The sequence below is a fragment of the Thrips palmi genome, unplaced genomic scaffold, assembly GCF_012932325.1.
Source record: "Thrips palmi isolate BJ-2018 unplaced genomic scaffold, TpBJ-2018v1 HiC_scaffold_11, whole genome shotgun sequence".
NCBI lineage: Eukaryota > Metazoa > Arthropoda > Insecta > Thysanoptera > Thripidae > Thrips > Thrips palmi.
In genome coordinates, this window is record NW_023144622.1 from 3,745,980 (window position 1) to 3,760,859 (window position 14,880).

The 14,880-nt window shown below is 53.8% G+C and overlaps 2 protein-coding genes across 2 annotated transcripts; one reads left to right on the forward strand and one right to left on the reverse strand.

Moving 5' to 3' along the window:
- The first annotated feature begins 6,995 nt into the window (after nt 1-6,995).
- On the forward strand, nt 6,996-8,034 carry LOC117639685 (Krueppel-like factor 4). The gene is made up of 3 exons (XM_034375561.1): nt 6,996-7,325; nt 7,389-7,577; nt 7,647-8,034. Exons 1-3 carry the CDS (start codon nt 6,996-6,998, stop codon nt 7,977-7,979), a joined length of 852 nt encoding a protein of 283 aa, XP_034231452.1. The 3' UTR covers nt 7,980-8,034.
- A 2,930-nt stretch (nt 8,035-10,964) lies between these two features.
- On the reverse strand, nt 10,965-14,509 carry LOC117639819 (serine palmitoyltransferase 1). The gene is made up of 10 exons (XM_034375768.1): nt 14,174-14,509; nt 13,984-14,091; nt 13,808-13,906; nt 13,568-13,730; nt 13,300-13,432; nt 13,076-13,199; nt 12,788-12,985; nt 12,589-12,700; nt 12,236-12,495; nt 10,965-12,149 (listed from the first exon to the last, which is right to left on the reverse strand). The coding sequence occupies exons 1-10, from the start codon at nt 14,228-14,230 to the stop codon at nt 11,982-11,984; spliced, it is 1,422 nt and encodes a 473-aa protein (XP_034231659.1). The 5' UTR covers nt 14,231-14,509; the 3' UTR covers nt 10,965-11,981.
- Between the last annotated feature and the right edge of the window lie 371 nt (nt 14,510-14,880).

Below are 14,880 nucleotides of genomic sequence, written 5' to 3' on the forward strand. Positions count from 1 at the left end.
CCTCCCTCGACGCCCTAGTATTCTTAAGACCCTGCTCTTTCGTGCCCTGTATCGGGAAGGCTATTGACCGCAACTAGTTTGGGAGCGGTAGCCTCACAAAGTTGGTTGTGAAGGGTAAAAAACATAATGATGATCGGGGGCCTTTTGAGGTCTTATCCGATGGGGCCTTTTGAGGGCCAGTCCGAGCCTAGTCCCACACCGGGTCTGTTCCATTTTTCTGTTAGATTTACATTTAATTTCCGTCGTTTCTCTCTACGTTTTCATTACTGGATCAAATATTTTTGAAGAGTTGTTGGTGAATGGTCGCTTGCTGCAAAACTGGGCGCGAAACGCGACACTCTAGTCCGCCGGCGGTGGTGTTCGAACCCACGTCCGCTTGGAACGCGTGGCGCTGGCCTCCGCGCCCAGGGGTCACCTTCACAGGTGCTGATCGGTTGATCGCGGGGCTGGGCTGCCGCGGCTGGCGCGGGCTGAGCCTCTTGATGGAGTGGATTTCATACGTCCTTGGGAGAAAACAACCGGCGAGACACAGACAGAGACAGACAAAGGCGGCTGGAATGCGAGCAGCGCGTCGTTGGTCGTTACGTCACTGGCTGATTTGGCGCGCTGTTCCGATTTGGCAAACGTCCCCCTGGGTGCCCTGGGTGCCCTGGCAGTACCATTGACCCGCTGCTGACGTCCGTTTCCGTAGCGTCTCGCTTTCTCTGTCGCACTCACGGGGCGTCCCGTAAGGGTGCGACAGAGACGGAGCGACGGCGGCTGCCCCTATAAATACCCGGCAGGCGGATGTTTGCCGCTCGGGGTTCGGGATTTCAGGGCGTTTTGTCGCCTTTTTGTCGGATTTGCGTTTTTGCGTCTGGCCCCGCGTTTCGGGTCGGGTCCCCTCTGGCGGGGTGGCGCCCCGCGACCCGGGACCAGGGACCTGAGCTGCGTTCCAGACCCCCAGAGCTCCAGAGAGTCGTTTTCGTCGCGGCTCTGCCTCTCTCGCACTCGCGGGGCGCCTCGTGGAGGCGCGAGAGAGACGGCTCTCGGCATCAGTGTGCAGACGACCCGGACGCGGCCGCGTGCTTTGACTGGATGATTGTCTCGTAACGAGACCGAAGCGAGTCGCCTTATTTGGAGGGCGCCGGGCCGTGCCGCCTCACTCCGAAAGGACGTCGCTCCGTCTCTCTCGCACCCCCACGGACCGCCCCGCGAGTGCGACAGAGACGGGGCGACGAAAGCCCCGCCGAGCCGCCGAGGGGCTCCCCGCCGTGTTCCCTGTCGTCAGCAGATCACCTATTGCTTCCAGGCCCCCTTCCAGCACCCTGAAAAGAAAAGGATTGCAGCAGCCGGCGGCCACACTGCCAAGAGGCACTCCTCTCAACGCCAAAAAGGATCCTTTTTCACCCATTTTTCCAGAATTTGCGCTGAGAATTCCCAGTGTGTATCGGCTGTGCAGTGCAGCCAACGAGAGCCACTTTTTTCCAGTGACTAAATAAACGGCGAAATAGGAGGCCGTTACTCCGACATGACCTTAATCCGTAGGGTGCGGGCTGAACCGAGGTACTCATCGCACGCACAGACACACACACACACACACACACACACACACACACACACACACACACACACACACACACACACACGCACACGCACGCACGCACGCACGCACAAAACGCGTGATACGGCACCAAGGTCTGTCATATAACGTAAGGTGGGTTGGTAACAGCTCCCTTTTATGACTCTCCTATACAAGCCTTGCATGTCGTGAGAGGCTGGCCGGCCGGCCGGGTCAGCCCGGACAGAGCGCTTAAAATGAAAAGTCCGCATGATGGCAGGACCATTAAATCCATCCCCTGATCGGGAACTCGCAAATGTCCGCTGGACCGCCCACTTACAGACCGACGCGGAGTTTCGCTCAGCGAGATCGAAACCAAATCGATTTCTCGAACGCCTGTTGGCGGGCTTCGAGTTACTGGAGCGCCTGCGAGGTAGGCAGTCCCGTCGAGCGGCCGGCGCTTGCGGGCTTGCCTACCTCGGCCCCGTGCCACTTGCGGGAAGTGCGTTTTTTCGAACAGCCTTGCGGGAAAGTTGGTCTACACGGCGACAAATGTGTAGAAGTGGTGGTTTTAGCTGCTCCTCCTTGGAGAAGGCGGGGCACTCGTTGTCGACGAGCAGCGAGTTTTACTCGTTTGCAGTGCAGGCCGAGAGCGAGTCTTGGGTTCCTGCACAGCACGGCGGTTCCGCAAAGTGTTTCAAAGTCTCTCTCGCTCCCGTGCGGGAGGTCCCGCGAGTGCGAGGGAGACGGAAGTCAGCCTGATGCACACTGTGGCACACTGTTGCACACGCGCGACCTCACGCACGCGGACCCACCTCTGTTGGTGTGTCTCCGTCGCACTTCCTCGCCTCAATGAGTCGCGGCGAGCGACCAAGTGGACGAAGTGAACGAAGTAACGAGTGCAGAGTCAAAAGTCATACCCCGTAAAGCAGCCGAGCCGAGCGATAGCGCGCCAAAGACTTCCTGACGGCGACTTTGCCTGCCTGCCCCCCCCCCCTCTCTCTCTCTCTCTCTCTCTCTCTCTCTCCCCTCTCTCTCTCTCTCTCTCTCTCTCTCCTCTCTCTCCTCTCCTCCTCCTCTCCCCTCTCCCTCTCTCTCTCTCTCTCTCTCTCTCTCTCCCTCCCCCTCCCCCCCCCCCCCCCCTCTCTCTCTCTCTCTCTCTCTCTCTCTCTCTCTCCCCAGCGGGCTTCCCTTTCGAACTGACGCTGCTACACTGCGATTAAATCAATAACAAAAATTACACGCATTGGTTGTTATGGGCTGCGCGGCGGTGCGGCTGCGGCCTCGCCAAGGCCGCGGGTCTCGAATCTAAGCCAGATCGGCAAGTCACCTCGTTGAAAAGAAAAGCCAGCAAGGCGAAAGCGCCCCCGCGAGAGGCTAATAGGCAACCGGCACCGGCGAGCGGACGGACAGACAGACCTACGACGCGGTACTTCCCCGAGACGGACAGACTCTGGGTATAGCGCCGCCCCAGCCCCAAATGCTAGTGCATATCCAACGTCGTCGTACAAATAGACAGACAGACGGACGGACAGACGGACGGACGCACTCGCGACACCATAACGAGCTGCAGTGCCTGGCCTGCTTGGCAGTGGCGTGCCAGGCCAACGGCGGCCAAATGCTTGACGCCGCTTGACGCGCGGGTCACGTCATTATTATTGTTCTATTCTGCATGATCAAACCGGAATCTGGAATTCGAAGGCCGTCCGAGTCGTGCCGCTGCCGTCAACGCCGTTGTTGCTGTTGTTGTTGTTGATCCGGGGAAAAATTCAGAAAGCGCCTGTTCCATTTTTAAAAAAAACAAGAGCTTCTTTTAAAATTTTCATTTAAAAAAAAACTGAAAATTTGCAAATTTAATCTTGATTAAAAAGCATTAACTCAGCCGAAGCATTAAGACAATTTTTTTTATGAAAGTGCGTTTTTTTTTCTGCGGGCCAAAACACGGAGCAACCTCGGCGTCGCTCCATCTCGCTGCTGGCCGCTGCTGGCTCCTTTGTCCGAATCTGCCGGTCTCTCTGCCTTTGGGCCCGGCAGCCTCACCTCACGCTCCGCCCCGCCCCGCCCTTCCATGCAGAAAATTGAGACGGAAGAGACGCTCGGTTGAAACCCCCGAATGAGAAATTGCAGGGATGGGGATCGACACGCGAGGCCCTGTCTGTCTGTCTCTCTCGCACTCGCGGCGCGTCGCCGCGTCGCGCTGTGGGTGCGAGAGAGACAGACGCGGAATGAGTCCTGCGGGCGGTTTGGCTGGAGGCCGAACTGACGTTTGACTGGTCTCGTCTCCGCACGGCGGCGCACGGCGGGCTGCATCGTCGCTTTTGCACGCTTTGCATACGGAGAGGGCGCTAAGTATACAGCAGTACGCCCCGCCCGGCCCGCCGCTCATTACCGTAATAAGAAGAGGCGAAATGACGGACTAATAAAAGGAAGCGTTTTCATTCCCAGACGCCTTTCCTCTCGTCTTTATTCTTTTGCCGCGCGCCGCCATCTCTTGCCCCGTGTGACCTTATTTTACAGCGTCGGTGCGCCCCGCCACCGCCGCCGATGCGAAATTTTTCGACGGATTTATGTTTTGCTTATTAAAATGGTTTGGACGTCACGAAAGCGCCATGCGGCCGCATTTTGATTTTTATGTGCAAGGCGGAATGGATAAGTCTCAGTGGTTTGGGCGCCCTGGCCCTGGCCCCACTTACTTTGCTCGATTTAATGAGACGAGGCCCGGCTGCCTGATTCCGAGAGTCGTTTTCGTCGCTGTCTCTCTCGCACCCGCAAGACCGCCCCATGGGTGCGAGAGAGACAGAGCGACGACTCTCGGAATCGGCCCGCCGGCCCGGATCATAATCGTGTCGTAAACCTCCAAAACGCGACCGGGATGCGACACTCGCCTCGAAACATGAAACGCGTCACGTCATAAAGGTGATAACTGCCGCACTTACCAGTGCCAGTGTCAGGCAAATGGCGCTCTCCGCAAATTAAACAGTGTACTCGTTGACACTGTTCGCGTGTGCTGCACAAAAAAAAATCCAAAACAATTTTCTGTTTTTTAACCAAGTATAAAAAAAATTTGAAACATTTTTTTAATAAGATTCCCCGCCGCAATATTTTCAGAAAAAAATTCAGACTCTCTTAAAGCAGGGCGGAAATCCACGCAACAATTTTCTGTTTTTAAATTTTTTTTTTCATCATTGTAGTTTTTTTGCATGGGTCCTATACAGAACCCAGTTTTCTCCGCTTCCTTCACTCTGCGTCCCGAAATCGTCAAACTATTTTGAGATTTCGAGCGGTCCTGTCCTCTTGACAGTGTAGGCGGGCCGGACAAGTCTTATCCGCAGTAATTACATTAGTGGTGTCGGGGGTGGCGGGTTGGGGGGGGGGGTCGTGCCGCACGCGAGGATGGCCCGAACGTTGCCTCAAGTACAGTTTTGGTTTTGGTTTGGTGCAAACGATATCCTGCTGCTGCCTGCGCCCGCATCGACGCGCCTTGCAAAATGAGAGCCATTGATTGCGCGGATTGCGGTCTCGTGCACCTGCACTGCGAGCACTCACTTGATTCGCACTTTCATTCCTGCATACGTGCACAAACACACACACACACACACACACACACACACACACGCGTGTATGTATTCAGACATGAGCGCGCGAGCTCGTATCGGCGAGGGCCGAGCGCCCTTATCAAATGTCAAGGTGCTCCGAGGTGCTCGCCTCGCCGCCGCCGCTCGAGGCAGAGAGAGAGAGAGAGAGAGAGAGAGAGAGAGAGAGAGAGAGAGAGAGAAGAGAGAGGAGAAGTACGGCACTGCACGTGTGGACAAGTGAGCTAGTTGTCATTCATTCCGCATCCTTTGTAGAGCCAATGTGCTGCTGCTTGTCCCGCGCGCGCCGCGCCTCGCCGTGGACGCCGTGTAGTGCCAGCAGGCGCTCTAGTGCGGCTCGTGTCGTCAGCCGCTGCGTTTCGCCACCGCGCCGCCGGCCACATCAATTTGACACCGTTTGGCACGTTTGGCAACTGCTTGGCTTGCTCCGTATCCACGCCGTGTCCACGGCGACGCATCCAGGCGACAGTCTGCTTGGCGTCCGGGCTGCGGCCGCTCTGTCTCACTCGCACTCGCGGGGCGTGGCGTGGTGCGGCAGGGGTGCGAGAGAGACAGGGCGACGAGAGCGAGCCGGAAACATTGGCAGCCTCTTGGCAGCCATAAGGCGGGCCGTCGACACGGCATTCAATTCAAGCCGCGATTCGCTTTTCAATGGGAGCTTTACTCGGAGGCACGTCGCTCTGTCTCTCTCGCACTCTTCGCTCCGAGCGTCGAAAGCACAGCTCGGGAATGAGCCTGTTGTTGCCCGCTGCTCCGCAAATACTTGACCGGCCCGTCCCGCCCGCCGTCCCGGACGCGGCCCGCCGGAGACCTGAACGCGGGGCGCGGCGTCGCGGCGGCGTCGCGGCGGCGGCGTCGCGTCGCGAACCCGGAGAACCCGGGAACCCGGAGCCGGACGGACCGCCGCACCGCCGTCCCCGACGCCGACTTTGGCGGTGTTTCCGAATGATCGGCGCGCTGCGTTCGCTTGGCGTTCGGTTCGCGTTCGGTTCGGCCAGTCCGGCCAGGCAGTCCGGAGTGACGCAGGGTGTCCGGGGCGCTGCGGGGCGCTGCGGGGCGTGGGGCCGGCCGCGTCGGTGGCCTTGGTGAGCACGCTGAGCGTAGCGGCGTGTAGCAGGGCAAGCGTAGCAAGCGGAAGGAAGGTTCAGCGAACGGAGCAAGAGGGGGCGGAGGTGCGACGGGGAGGTGCGACGGGTGGGGCGGCCAGATCGAGCTCCTGCAAGGCCGCCAGGCCGCCTGGCCGCCTGGCTACAAGGAAGTGCGCGGGGCCCCGGCGCTGCCCCGGCGCTGCCCCGGCGTTGGTCGCAACAGGCATGGCGGCAGCAGCTTTACTGGTCGGCCGTACCGACACGACCGACACCGATCTGTCAAGAGCAGAGCAACTCAACTCGGGCCGCGCCGGGTTCAGTTACCGGCCTGGCTGGCTGCATGCTGGCTCCATGCTGGCCGGCCGCGCTGGGGTTACATCACTACCGGGGCGGGGTTGGCGGGGTGGGTGCACTGCGTACCGCCAACTGCGTACTGCGTTCCCGCCGGTAGGACCAAGGGCCATTGCACCCCAGCGCGGCGCAGCGCGGCGACAGCGCCGAATAGGGCAAGCCAAGGGCAGACAAGGGCAGGCAGGGCTTGAACCGGACTGTCTTCTGTTCCAGATGTGGCAGGACATCGAGAGCGTGCTGCTCGGCCAGCCGCCGGCCCCGCAGGCCGCCCCCGTGTGCGTGGGCTCGCCGCCGCCGCCGTCCATGGCGTCGTGCCTGCCGCCGCCCCCGCTGCCCCCGCCGGCCGCCGTGCCGCACCCCTACCTGGTGCCGGACGGCGAGGACCCGCTGGCCTACCAGGCGGAGGAGTTTGTCGACCTGGACATGCTCATCAACTTCGCCACGGAGCAGGGCAGCTTCTACTCGCCGCCGCCGCCGCCGGCCCCGCACCCCATCAAGGACGAGCAGTACCTGATGCCGTACAACCCGCAGCCGCCCAGCCCCCTGGACGAGCACATGGGCATGCTGCGCCTGGAGGCGTACCACGACGCCATGCCCGACGCGATGCCCGACGCCATGCCGGACGCGCTCCAGGACGTGCGGCAGGACACGTACAGCGGCATGATGACGATCGTGCACGCCGACATGGCCGACATGGCCGACATGGCGGACGGCTGTTTCCAGGTGCTGCCGCCGCTGCACCAGGTGCCCCAGGTGGCGTACTGCCACGGGCAGATGTCTCCGCCCGCCAGCCCGGACACGCTGCCGCCGCTGCAGCCGCCGCCGCCGCAGTCCTACGGCATGTCCATCCTGGCGACGCACCTGCAGCTGCCCCCGCTGCAGGTGCCCAAGGTGATGACGCCGCCGTCGTCGCCCAACCTGGCCGACCTGCTGTCGTCGCCGACGCGCAAGCTGCCGCCGCTGCTGCCGCCGCTGCCGCCCCCCGCCTCACTTCACCCGGAGAGCGTGGAGCCCGCGCCGCCGGGGCCGCCGGGGCCGCCCGCCAAGGGGAGGGGACGGCGTGCCTCTGCCGCCGCCTCTGCCGCGGGCCCCGGCGCGCCGAAGGTCAAGGGTCGGCGCGCGGGCGGGCGCAAGAAGCTGAGCTCGCACACGTGCGGGCAGCCGGGCTGCGGCAAGACGTACACCAAGTCCTCGCACCTCAAGGCGCACCTCCGCACGCACACTGGCGAGAAGCCCTACCAGTGCGGCTGGAAGGGCTGCGGATGGACCTTCGCGCGCTCCGACGAGCTGACCAGGCACTACCGCAAGCACACCGGCGACAGGCCCTTCCAGTGCAGACTCTGCGACCGGTCCTTCTCGCGGAGCGACCACCTCGCCCTGCACATGAAGAGGCACACCAACGCGTAGGCCGTCGCGGGAACGGAGACCAAGTCGGAGACCGGGGTGGCAGTGGCGTGCTGGGTCCAAAGGTTGCTGCCTCCTCTCAGGCCGATGTGAAAAGTCGAAGCGTGCAGACGACAGGATCCTGCACGCCGCTGTCTCTCCCCAGAGGAAATGAGGACCGAGGCGTCGTCGAAACGGCGTCTAGTCACACTGGGCGCAGAAACGACGATGCACTGACGGCCCGTTTCCCACTGGGGTGGCTGCCTCCCAGGTCTCCAGTTCGAATCAGTGACTCGGAAAATGACAAAACCGCGTGTCAAGAGCGTCAAGGAGTTTGTGCCATAAACAGGGATTGAAGTGGGTGGTCGTCTTGATGGGCCCGATGGCCCGATGGGTTGGGCTGGTGCGAGGGGCCCCGGGTGGGAGGGTTGCTTTCTAGTCTGTCTCACCGACACGACAACCACGACAGTGCCGCCATGCACCCGCTGCAGTTCAAGGAAGACTGTGATAAAAGGATTTCGTTCAAATGTTTCAAAAGCGGAGCAACAAGACATACTCTGAGATCGCGAGAAGCTCAGATTACCGATTACCCGTTCCTTCCTAGTCGTCCTACTTGCTGTGTTGTTTTTGTTTTGCGGTTGTGAAATATTGGACCGAACTGGGAGTGGAATTTTAGCAAAGTAAAAAAAAGTGTCGATTTAGGTGTAAGTGTCCGATTTGTAGTGTAGTTAGGATCGTTAGAACGAGGATAAGCTGAAAAGGCCGACGATGTTGGCAATTCTGGTCGGATCCGAGGGCAGCATCTATCACTTTAACTAGAAGTTTGCACGTGCATTTCTGTAGTCAAAGTTTTACTAAAATTAATTATGTCTCTCTTTTAGTCTTAGTTCAATGAATTGTTCAAACCCCAATAATTTATGTTCTCTCTCACTGTGCTATACGTTCCTCCACATGAAGGCGACAGGACCAGTGCCCATTTTACTGGGCCTTCTTTAAATTATTGTTGCATCACTAAAATCAAAGTAGAATCGTTTCATTTTTTAAGAATCTCAATGTTTAAATCCCTACAACAAACAGCATCACCTCTCTTTCCACTTTTCCTTTTTTGTCGCAAGTTTAAAGTATGCAAGTCCTCGTGTGAGTGAGTTTAGATGCGCATTGTAAAAGTGTACGTAAGTAATGAGTCTGTGTGTGCAAGGTTTTCGTACGTTGTAGAGTTATGCCAGTGGTCATAGAAATAGTATGAACGAAAATTGTAAATCGAAGCCGCGAGGAGAGAATGAGTGCATAGAAGCACGCCCGAGAGGAAAACGTCAGTGCTACATGTGCAATACCTTTTACATGAATCAAAACTGCATGTGATGATCTCAAACTGTGTTTTACGTTTACTTTCCGTGTTGTAAAGTGTAAAACACACATGTTAAGTATTTACCTTTATGTGTGATGCACGAGTCATATGCATAGTTTGGACAAAATAATAAAGAGCGAGAGAAACGTTGACAGTGAATCCACGAGTCTCTTTTTGACGTCATTTTCAAACACCTGGAGTCCTGCCATCGAACTTGCAATGCAGTGGCCACCGTGCTCCGTCCGAAACAGCCCCTAGCCCACCACGTGCACAAGCTGCAAGGCCCACAGGGCCGTTTGCCCCCGTTTCCTCTCCATGTCAGCCTGCCAGGCCTGCCAGGTGATGTATAGTGCACTAGGCGTTGCTTAATGTTCGCAGGTGGTGGTGGCCGGCACACTGCTATCTACCCCCGGGTAGGACTCTACCCCCGGGGGTCGAGGAAAAATGAGGCGGTAGCGAACGGGAAGAGTGACGCCAGAGTCTCGGGTTCAAATACGGTACGGGTGTGTTTCTGTTCGTTTATTTTCTTTCCGCGCTCCTGTCCGTTTTGCCGAAGGTCAAGGAAACTGGCGTCGTGGTAGGGCGCGTGGCGCGGAGAAAAGTTGAACTTCCCTCCTTGCTGGTCGCAGTACGTGCGTCCGTTAGCGTCGTGGGGGCGGTCTTCTAGTCTTTGCGGGTCGGCAAGTCAGCCACTTCGCTGGGCAAACACTCGACCCGACGGGCCTAGACGGGCCGACCGGGAGGGAGGAGCCAAGCGGCCCCGCCGGGGGCGGAGGGTGGCGCCTGGCCGAGTAGGGGTAGCACCAGCAGGGCTGGCTGAGGCATGGCCGCGCTGTCGGCCGGGGGGGGGGGGGGGGAGGGGCACTGTTAGCGTCCATTAGGGAAATTGAAAGGGAAGGCCCAGCCCCGCCAGCCCCGCGGGATGCTTCGGCGAGCAGAACGACTGTCCCTCTCGCTCCCACGGGGCGCACCGACGGGTGCGAGAGGGATGACCCGACGAGCCCTCGCGCTCGGAATCAGTCTGCGGGGCCAGCCGGTCGCGCTCCAGGTGGGAAGAGGGCCGGCGGCGAGGCGAGCCGTCAAGCCGTCCCGTCCCGTCGTATCCCAACACACGCGCCCCTTCCCTTCCACTTAGTTGATGCACCCCCTCCCCGACCCAAGGCCTTCCCCGGCCGGCGGCCCTTATCTGTTTCGGCGGGACAGGGAGGGCCTCCACCGCCGTGCCGCCACCGCCGTGCTAACGCCGCGCCGCGGTCAAGAGACGCGGAGGGAGAAAGGGGGCGAATGGCGAAGCCTGGCTGGCTGCCTGGCGAACGGGGAAGGATAATTATGACGAACGGCCGCCAGCAGACTGATTCCGAGAGTCGTTTTCATCGGTCTCTCTCTCTCGCACTCATGGGGCGTCTCGTACAAGTGCGAGAGAGACAGAGCGACGAAGACGACTCTCGGAATCAGCCCAGGGCAGCCGTGGACTGAGTCGACACGCGGCCTCTCTGGGCGAGGGCGAGGTGGAGGCCAGGCTGGGCCAGGCCGAGGCCGAGGGCCATCAGGCAGTTTGACAGAGGTAAATAACCGGACCGGGGTCCGGGGTCGCCGCGACGCGAGGGCCCCGGTGGCCCCGGCCGGCCCCGGCCAAAAGCCAGGCAAAACAAAAAAACCACTTTTTAACAGTGCTGTCAAGAAATTACTTTATTTGCTTAAACTTCATTCCTCAGACACAAAGGCATCGCGTGATTTAAACAGAAATATAACAAGTGTCAACAAACTTGCAGTGTGCCTCTGGACATTGTTTTTATTTAACCACCAGGGATGACAGAAAACTAGGCAAAATGGTCTTTGGGCTACTTTTCTGACAACTCTGTTAACTATACATACAAGTATTTCATAAAATAAATTTCTACATATGGTAAAAATTTACAAAAGCTGGCAGACAGTAGACAATTTTAATACTGATAACAAATGTGTTCATATAAAAAGGAAGTTAAAAACAAATCCTACTTTATTTGAGTCCTCATGAATGCCATGGAAAACAAACATTCGGCAAAAATCTTAAACGTTAGCTAGATTTTACACTAACTAAATCACAGGAGTACAGGAAGCTGGTTTCTAATGACTATAGGAAAAATCTTTGGGAATGATTGGACCCATTAAGCAAACTCTGTAAACATTCATTGAAATACATATAAATCAAGTAATGTCAAATTGAAACTGATTTAAAATGAAGTGACACACATTAGCGACACGCAGTTGTGTAGAAAAAAAAACTAGTGTCACGTGCACTACAAACTGAAGAAAATTCAATAGCCTAAAGCTTGTTCATTTGCAAAGAAAAAGTCAATTATGAATACTAGACAGTGCGTTATGTGGCAAAAGGGAAACTTCCCTTTAAAAGTCAGCTTAAAAATGAACTGATATATCTACAATATCAGAAATAGTACATTAGAAAAGCAACCTAAGCCCATTTTTTTAAAAATCACTCAAATGTAAGTAAATTATATTATAAAAATCACATGTGAACAAACTGACAAGCAATTTCAGGTGGAAGGAGCCATCATCAGAAATGTCTCATGAAATAGGTAACATGTAACACCAAGACATAAAATATTAGTAAAGAAAATTGTGACACCAGAATGATTAACAAATGAGCTGTTTACATTTGGATCAAATTTACTCTAATTTTATGACAAAAATTTTGATGCAGCTTGTTTTAGAACTTTGATGACAGTCTCCATCTCAGCTTTGGTGAGGTCTACATTTGCAGTAATACGAAGGGAAGGTGTTCGAGGTTGAGCTTCTATTTGGTCCAAGTATGAGGCTGGTATGATTGCAACCCCATTGCTGATGCACTGAAAGAGCAAATAAATATACATGCAAATCTAACGGATAGAACATTATCTGAGTGTATCACAAGAAGACCTTAAGGTGCACTTACATATTGAGATATATCATGTAGAAGAGCTTGATGCTTCCCTAAATCTTCGGGTGGGTTCAAAAGAAACAGATGTTTCACTGGTCCTTCACTGAAGCCAGATACTCTGAATCCAGCTTCTCCCAGGTTGGACAGAGCATTGTGAAGATCTTGGCATTTTCCATGAAGAACAGACATCAAAGTCGGGTTGCGTTCAATTTCTTCCAGAGATGCAATAGCAGCAGCTGTGAGCAATGGTGGGAGGGAAGCAGAAAAGCAGTACCCTGAAAATTTTAAACGAATTTTAATGAAAACTGTGCACCATAAGTGTAAAACAAAATGAATAAAATGGGAAAAATTAAAACAATTATTTATACCCAGTCCAGAGAGACGCTGATGCTCCACAATAAACGAGGATCCAACGCAGAACCCTCCAATGGAACCAAGAGCCCACTCCATGCTGCCCACAATGAGATCAACATCTTCACGCTGTAAAAAGATAAATAAAAAATCAACATAAAAACCCTCAAGATGTGGTCCTGATTATTTGCTTATGAAAAGTCAAATCGCACTGACATTGACATTGAAGTGTTCAGTGACTCCTCGGCCAGTCTCTCCAAGGGTTCCAAATGAAACATTTTCATCAAGAATTGTTCGGCACTTGAAGCGATGAGCCAAGTTTAACAGAGCAGGAAGAGGACAGATATTTCCAGTGTTCATGTATATGCCCTCCATTACCAGGAACTTTCTTGTGACTTTGGCTTTCCTCGGATTCTGGAAATTCCACCAAAAAGAAAAAAAAAAAAGATGGGTGAGTGCTGTGTGCAGGGAAGTGCCTAAGACCAAAACAGCAAGTGCCTGTACCATTTTGGCTTCATGCTCAAGCAACAACCTCTCCAAATCCTGCACATCATTATGTTTGAAATAGTAAATGCTACTCCTAGATGCATCTAAGCCCTTTTGGATCGCGAAGTTTGCCGCTTCATCCCTGGAGAATTATAAAATAGGAGATGATGACAATTTTAAAATGAAACAACAAAGAGCAGCAAGATTAATTAATCATTAAGTATTGGTTTAAAACAACATACACAAAGATAACATCACCACGCTTTGCATAAGCTGGAATAGCACTTGCAATTGTTGAGAAACCGTAGGCATAAACACAAGCTTCTTCCATGCCCATAAATTTAGCCAATTTTTCTTCCAATTCCAAGTGCACATCTAAACAAAAGAACAATGCAAATTAATATTAACAGGACAGTTCTATGAATATTGAATATTAAACAGTGTACTTGAACTGAGGATTTCTGAAAGAATGATTATTACATAGTGATAGACAAGTGACAAGTGACTCACCTACTGTCCCGTAGAAACCTCGAGGCCCACATGAACCAACACCATATTTTCGGATGCTTTGAATAGCCCGTTCCTCAACCTCTGGTTTGTCAGCAAAGCTCAAATAGTTGTGTGTGGCTAGATTCAAACAGTGATGACCATCAACGTCCAAGTAATGACCAGCCTGAAATATAAAATTCCATGAAACATACATGCCTAAAACAGAATAATTGAGGTGCACTACATTGTATGAAGCGATACCTTTCCAGTTACAACGTGAGGTTTGAGAGCTGGATGATCTTGTCGAGGAGTACTGACTAAAGGTTCTGGATTCCACTCCTCAATTAATCTATCTTCTTCCTGAAATACAAGTATAAAATAAGCTAATGAGGGCAATGAAAGTCTCGACGATGCACGTGAAGATGTGATCTACTTACCTCCTTTGACATAGAGTGAACATCACGTTTCTTGTAACTCTTCCGGAAAATAAACCATAACAATGAAGCAACAAGGAACCCTTCGAGGAAAAAGTGGAGTAATGAAGCCTGCAAAAGGAGAGATGTACAAGACACTTAGATATTGGGTTGTAAGAACATCATGCAAGCACCTCAAGTAAGTTTCACTTGCCTCTTTGATGCCACCGAGGAGCTCATCAATGTTAGTAGGTATCCAGTAAGTACCCATCGCAAAGAAACACTTCAGAGGGCGTGTCAACTTTCAACTGGAACGTTTTCACGTTGCGCTTAGGTTAGCACACTTTTGTTAATAACTACGTGCGAAGTATAATCACCGAACACCAGTGGCAGTCGAAGTAACAAAATAAATAACGTTTCAAGCTTTCACAGAAATAAAGTACAGACAACTTGATGTGATTTGCCACGACTAACAATCTTTAATCAATCATTTTTGATTGATAAGAGAATAAATAAAAGAAACAGACGATGACCTCAGCCACCGCCACTGCCTTCTCGAACTCGAACTAATCGAACATGAAAGGGGAGGGGTGGGGAAGGGAGGGGAGGGGGCACGGAAGTTCACTTACGCCGACAGCGCGGCAAAATTCAAAGTCATTCGCTTAGGAACAACTTAGAGTATAGGAAGTAAGAAACATGTCTGCCATTTTCTATTATTTAAAAATTTATTGCTTCATCAAATTGCTGAAGGTACACACACCTTAAATACCATTTTAAAACAACCAAAACAGGATGAACACTGCAACAATTTGCATAGCAAAAGGGAGATAAGAATGAAACCAGGAGTTGCATTGGAATTGAAGTTATGCAAAAAAAAAAAAAAAACACAGACCCGAATAATGTGTTAACAACATGCCTAAA

Bases quoted from the DNA above. Each gene is read 5' to 3' on its own strand.
- LOC117639819 (XM_034375768.1), bottom strand. From the start codon at position 14,230: ATGGGTACTTACTGGATACCTACTAACATTGATGAGCTCCTCGGTGGC. The intron at 13,907-13,983 runs GTAAGTAGATCA...CTTGTATTTCAG, and splicing joins TTCACTCTATGTCAAAGGAG to GAAGAAGATAGATTAATTGA. The intron at 13,433-13,567 runs GTGAGTCACTTG...TCTTTTGTTTAG, and splicing joins AGGTTTCTACGGGACAGTAG to ATGTGCACTTGGAATTGGAA.
- LOC117639685 (XM_034375561.1), top strand. From the start codon at position 6,996: ATGCTCATCAACTTCGCCACGGAGCAGGGCAGCTTCTACTCGCCGCCG. The intron at 7,326-7,388 runs GTGGCGTACTGC...CCGCCGCTGCAG, and splicing joins CGCTGCACCAGGTGCCCCAG to CCGCCGCCGCCGCAGTCCTA. The intron at 7,578-7,646 runs GTGGAGCCCGCG...GCCTCTGCCGCC, and splicing joins CCTCACTTCACCCGGAGAGC to GCCTCTGCCGCGGGCCCCGG.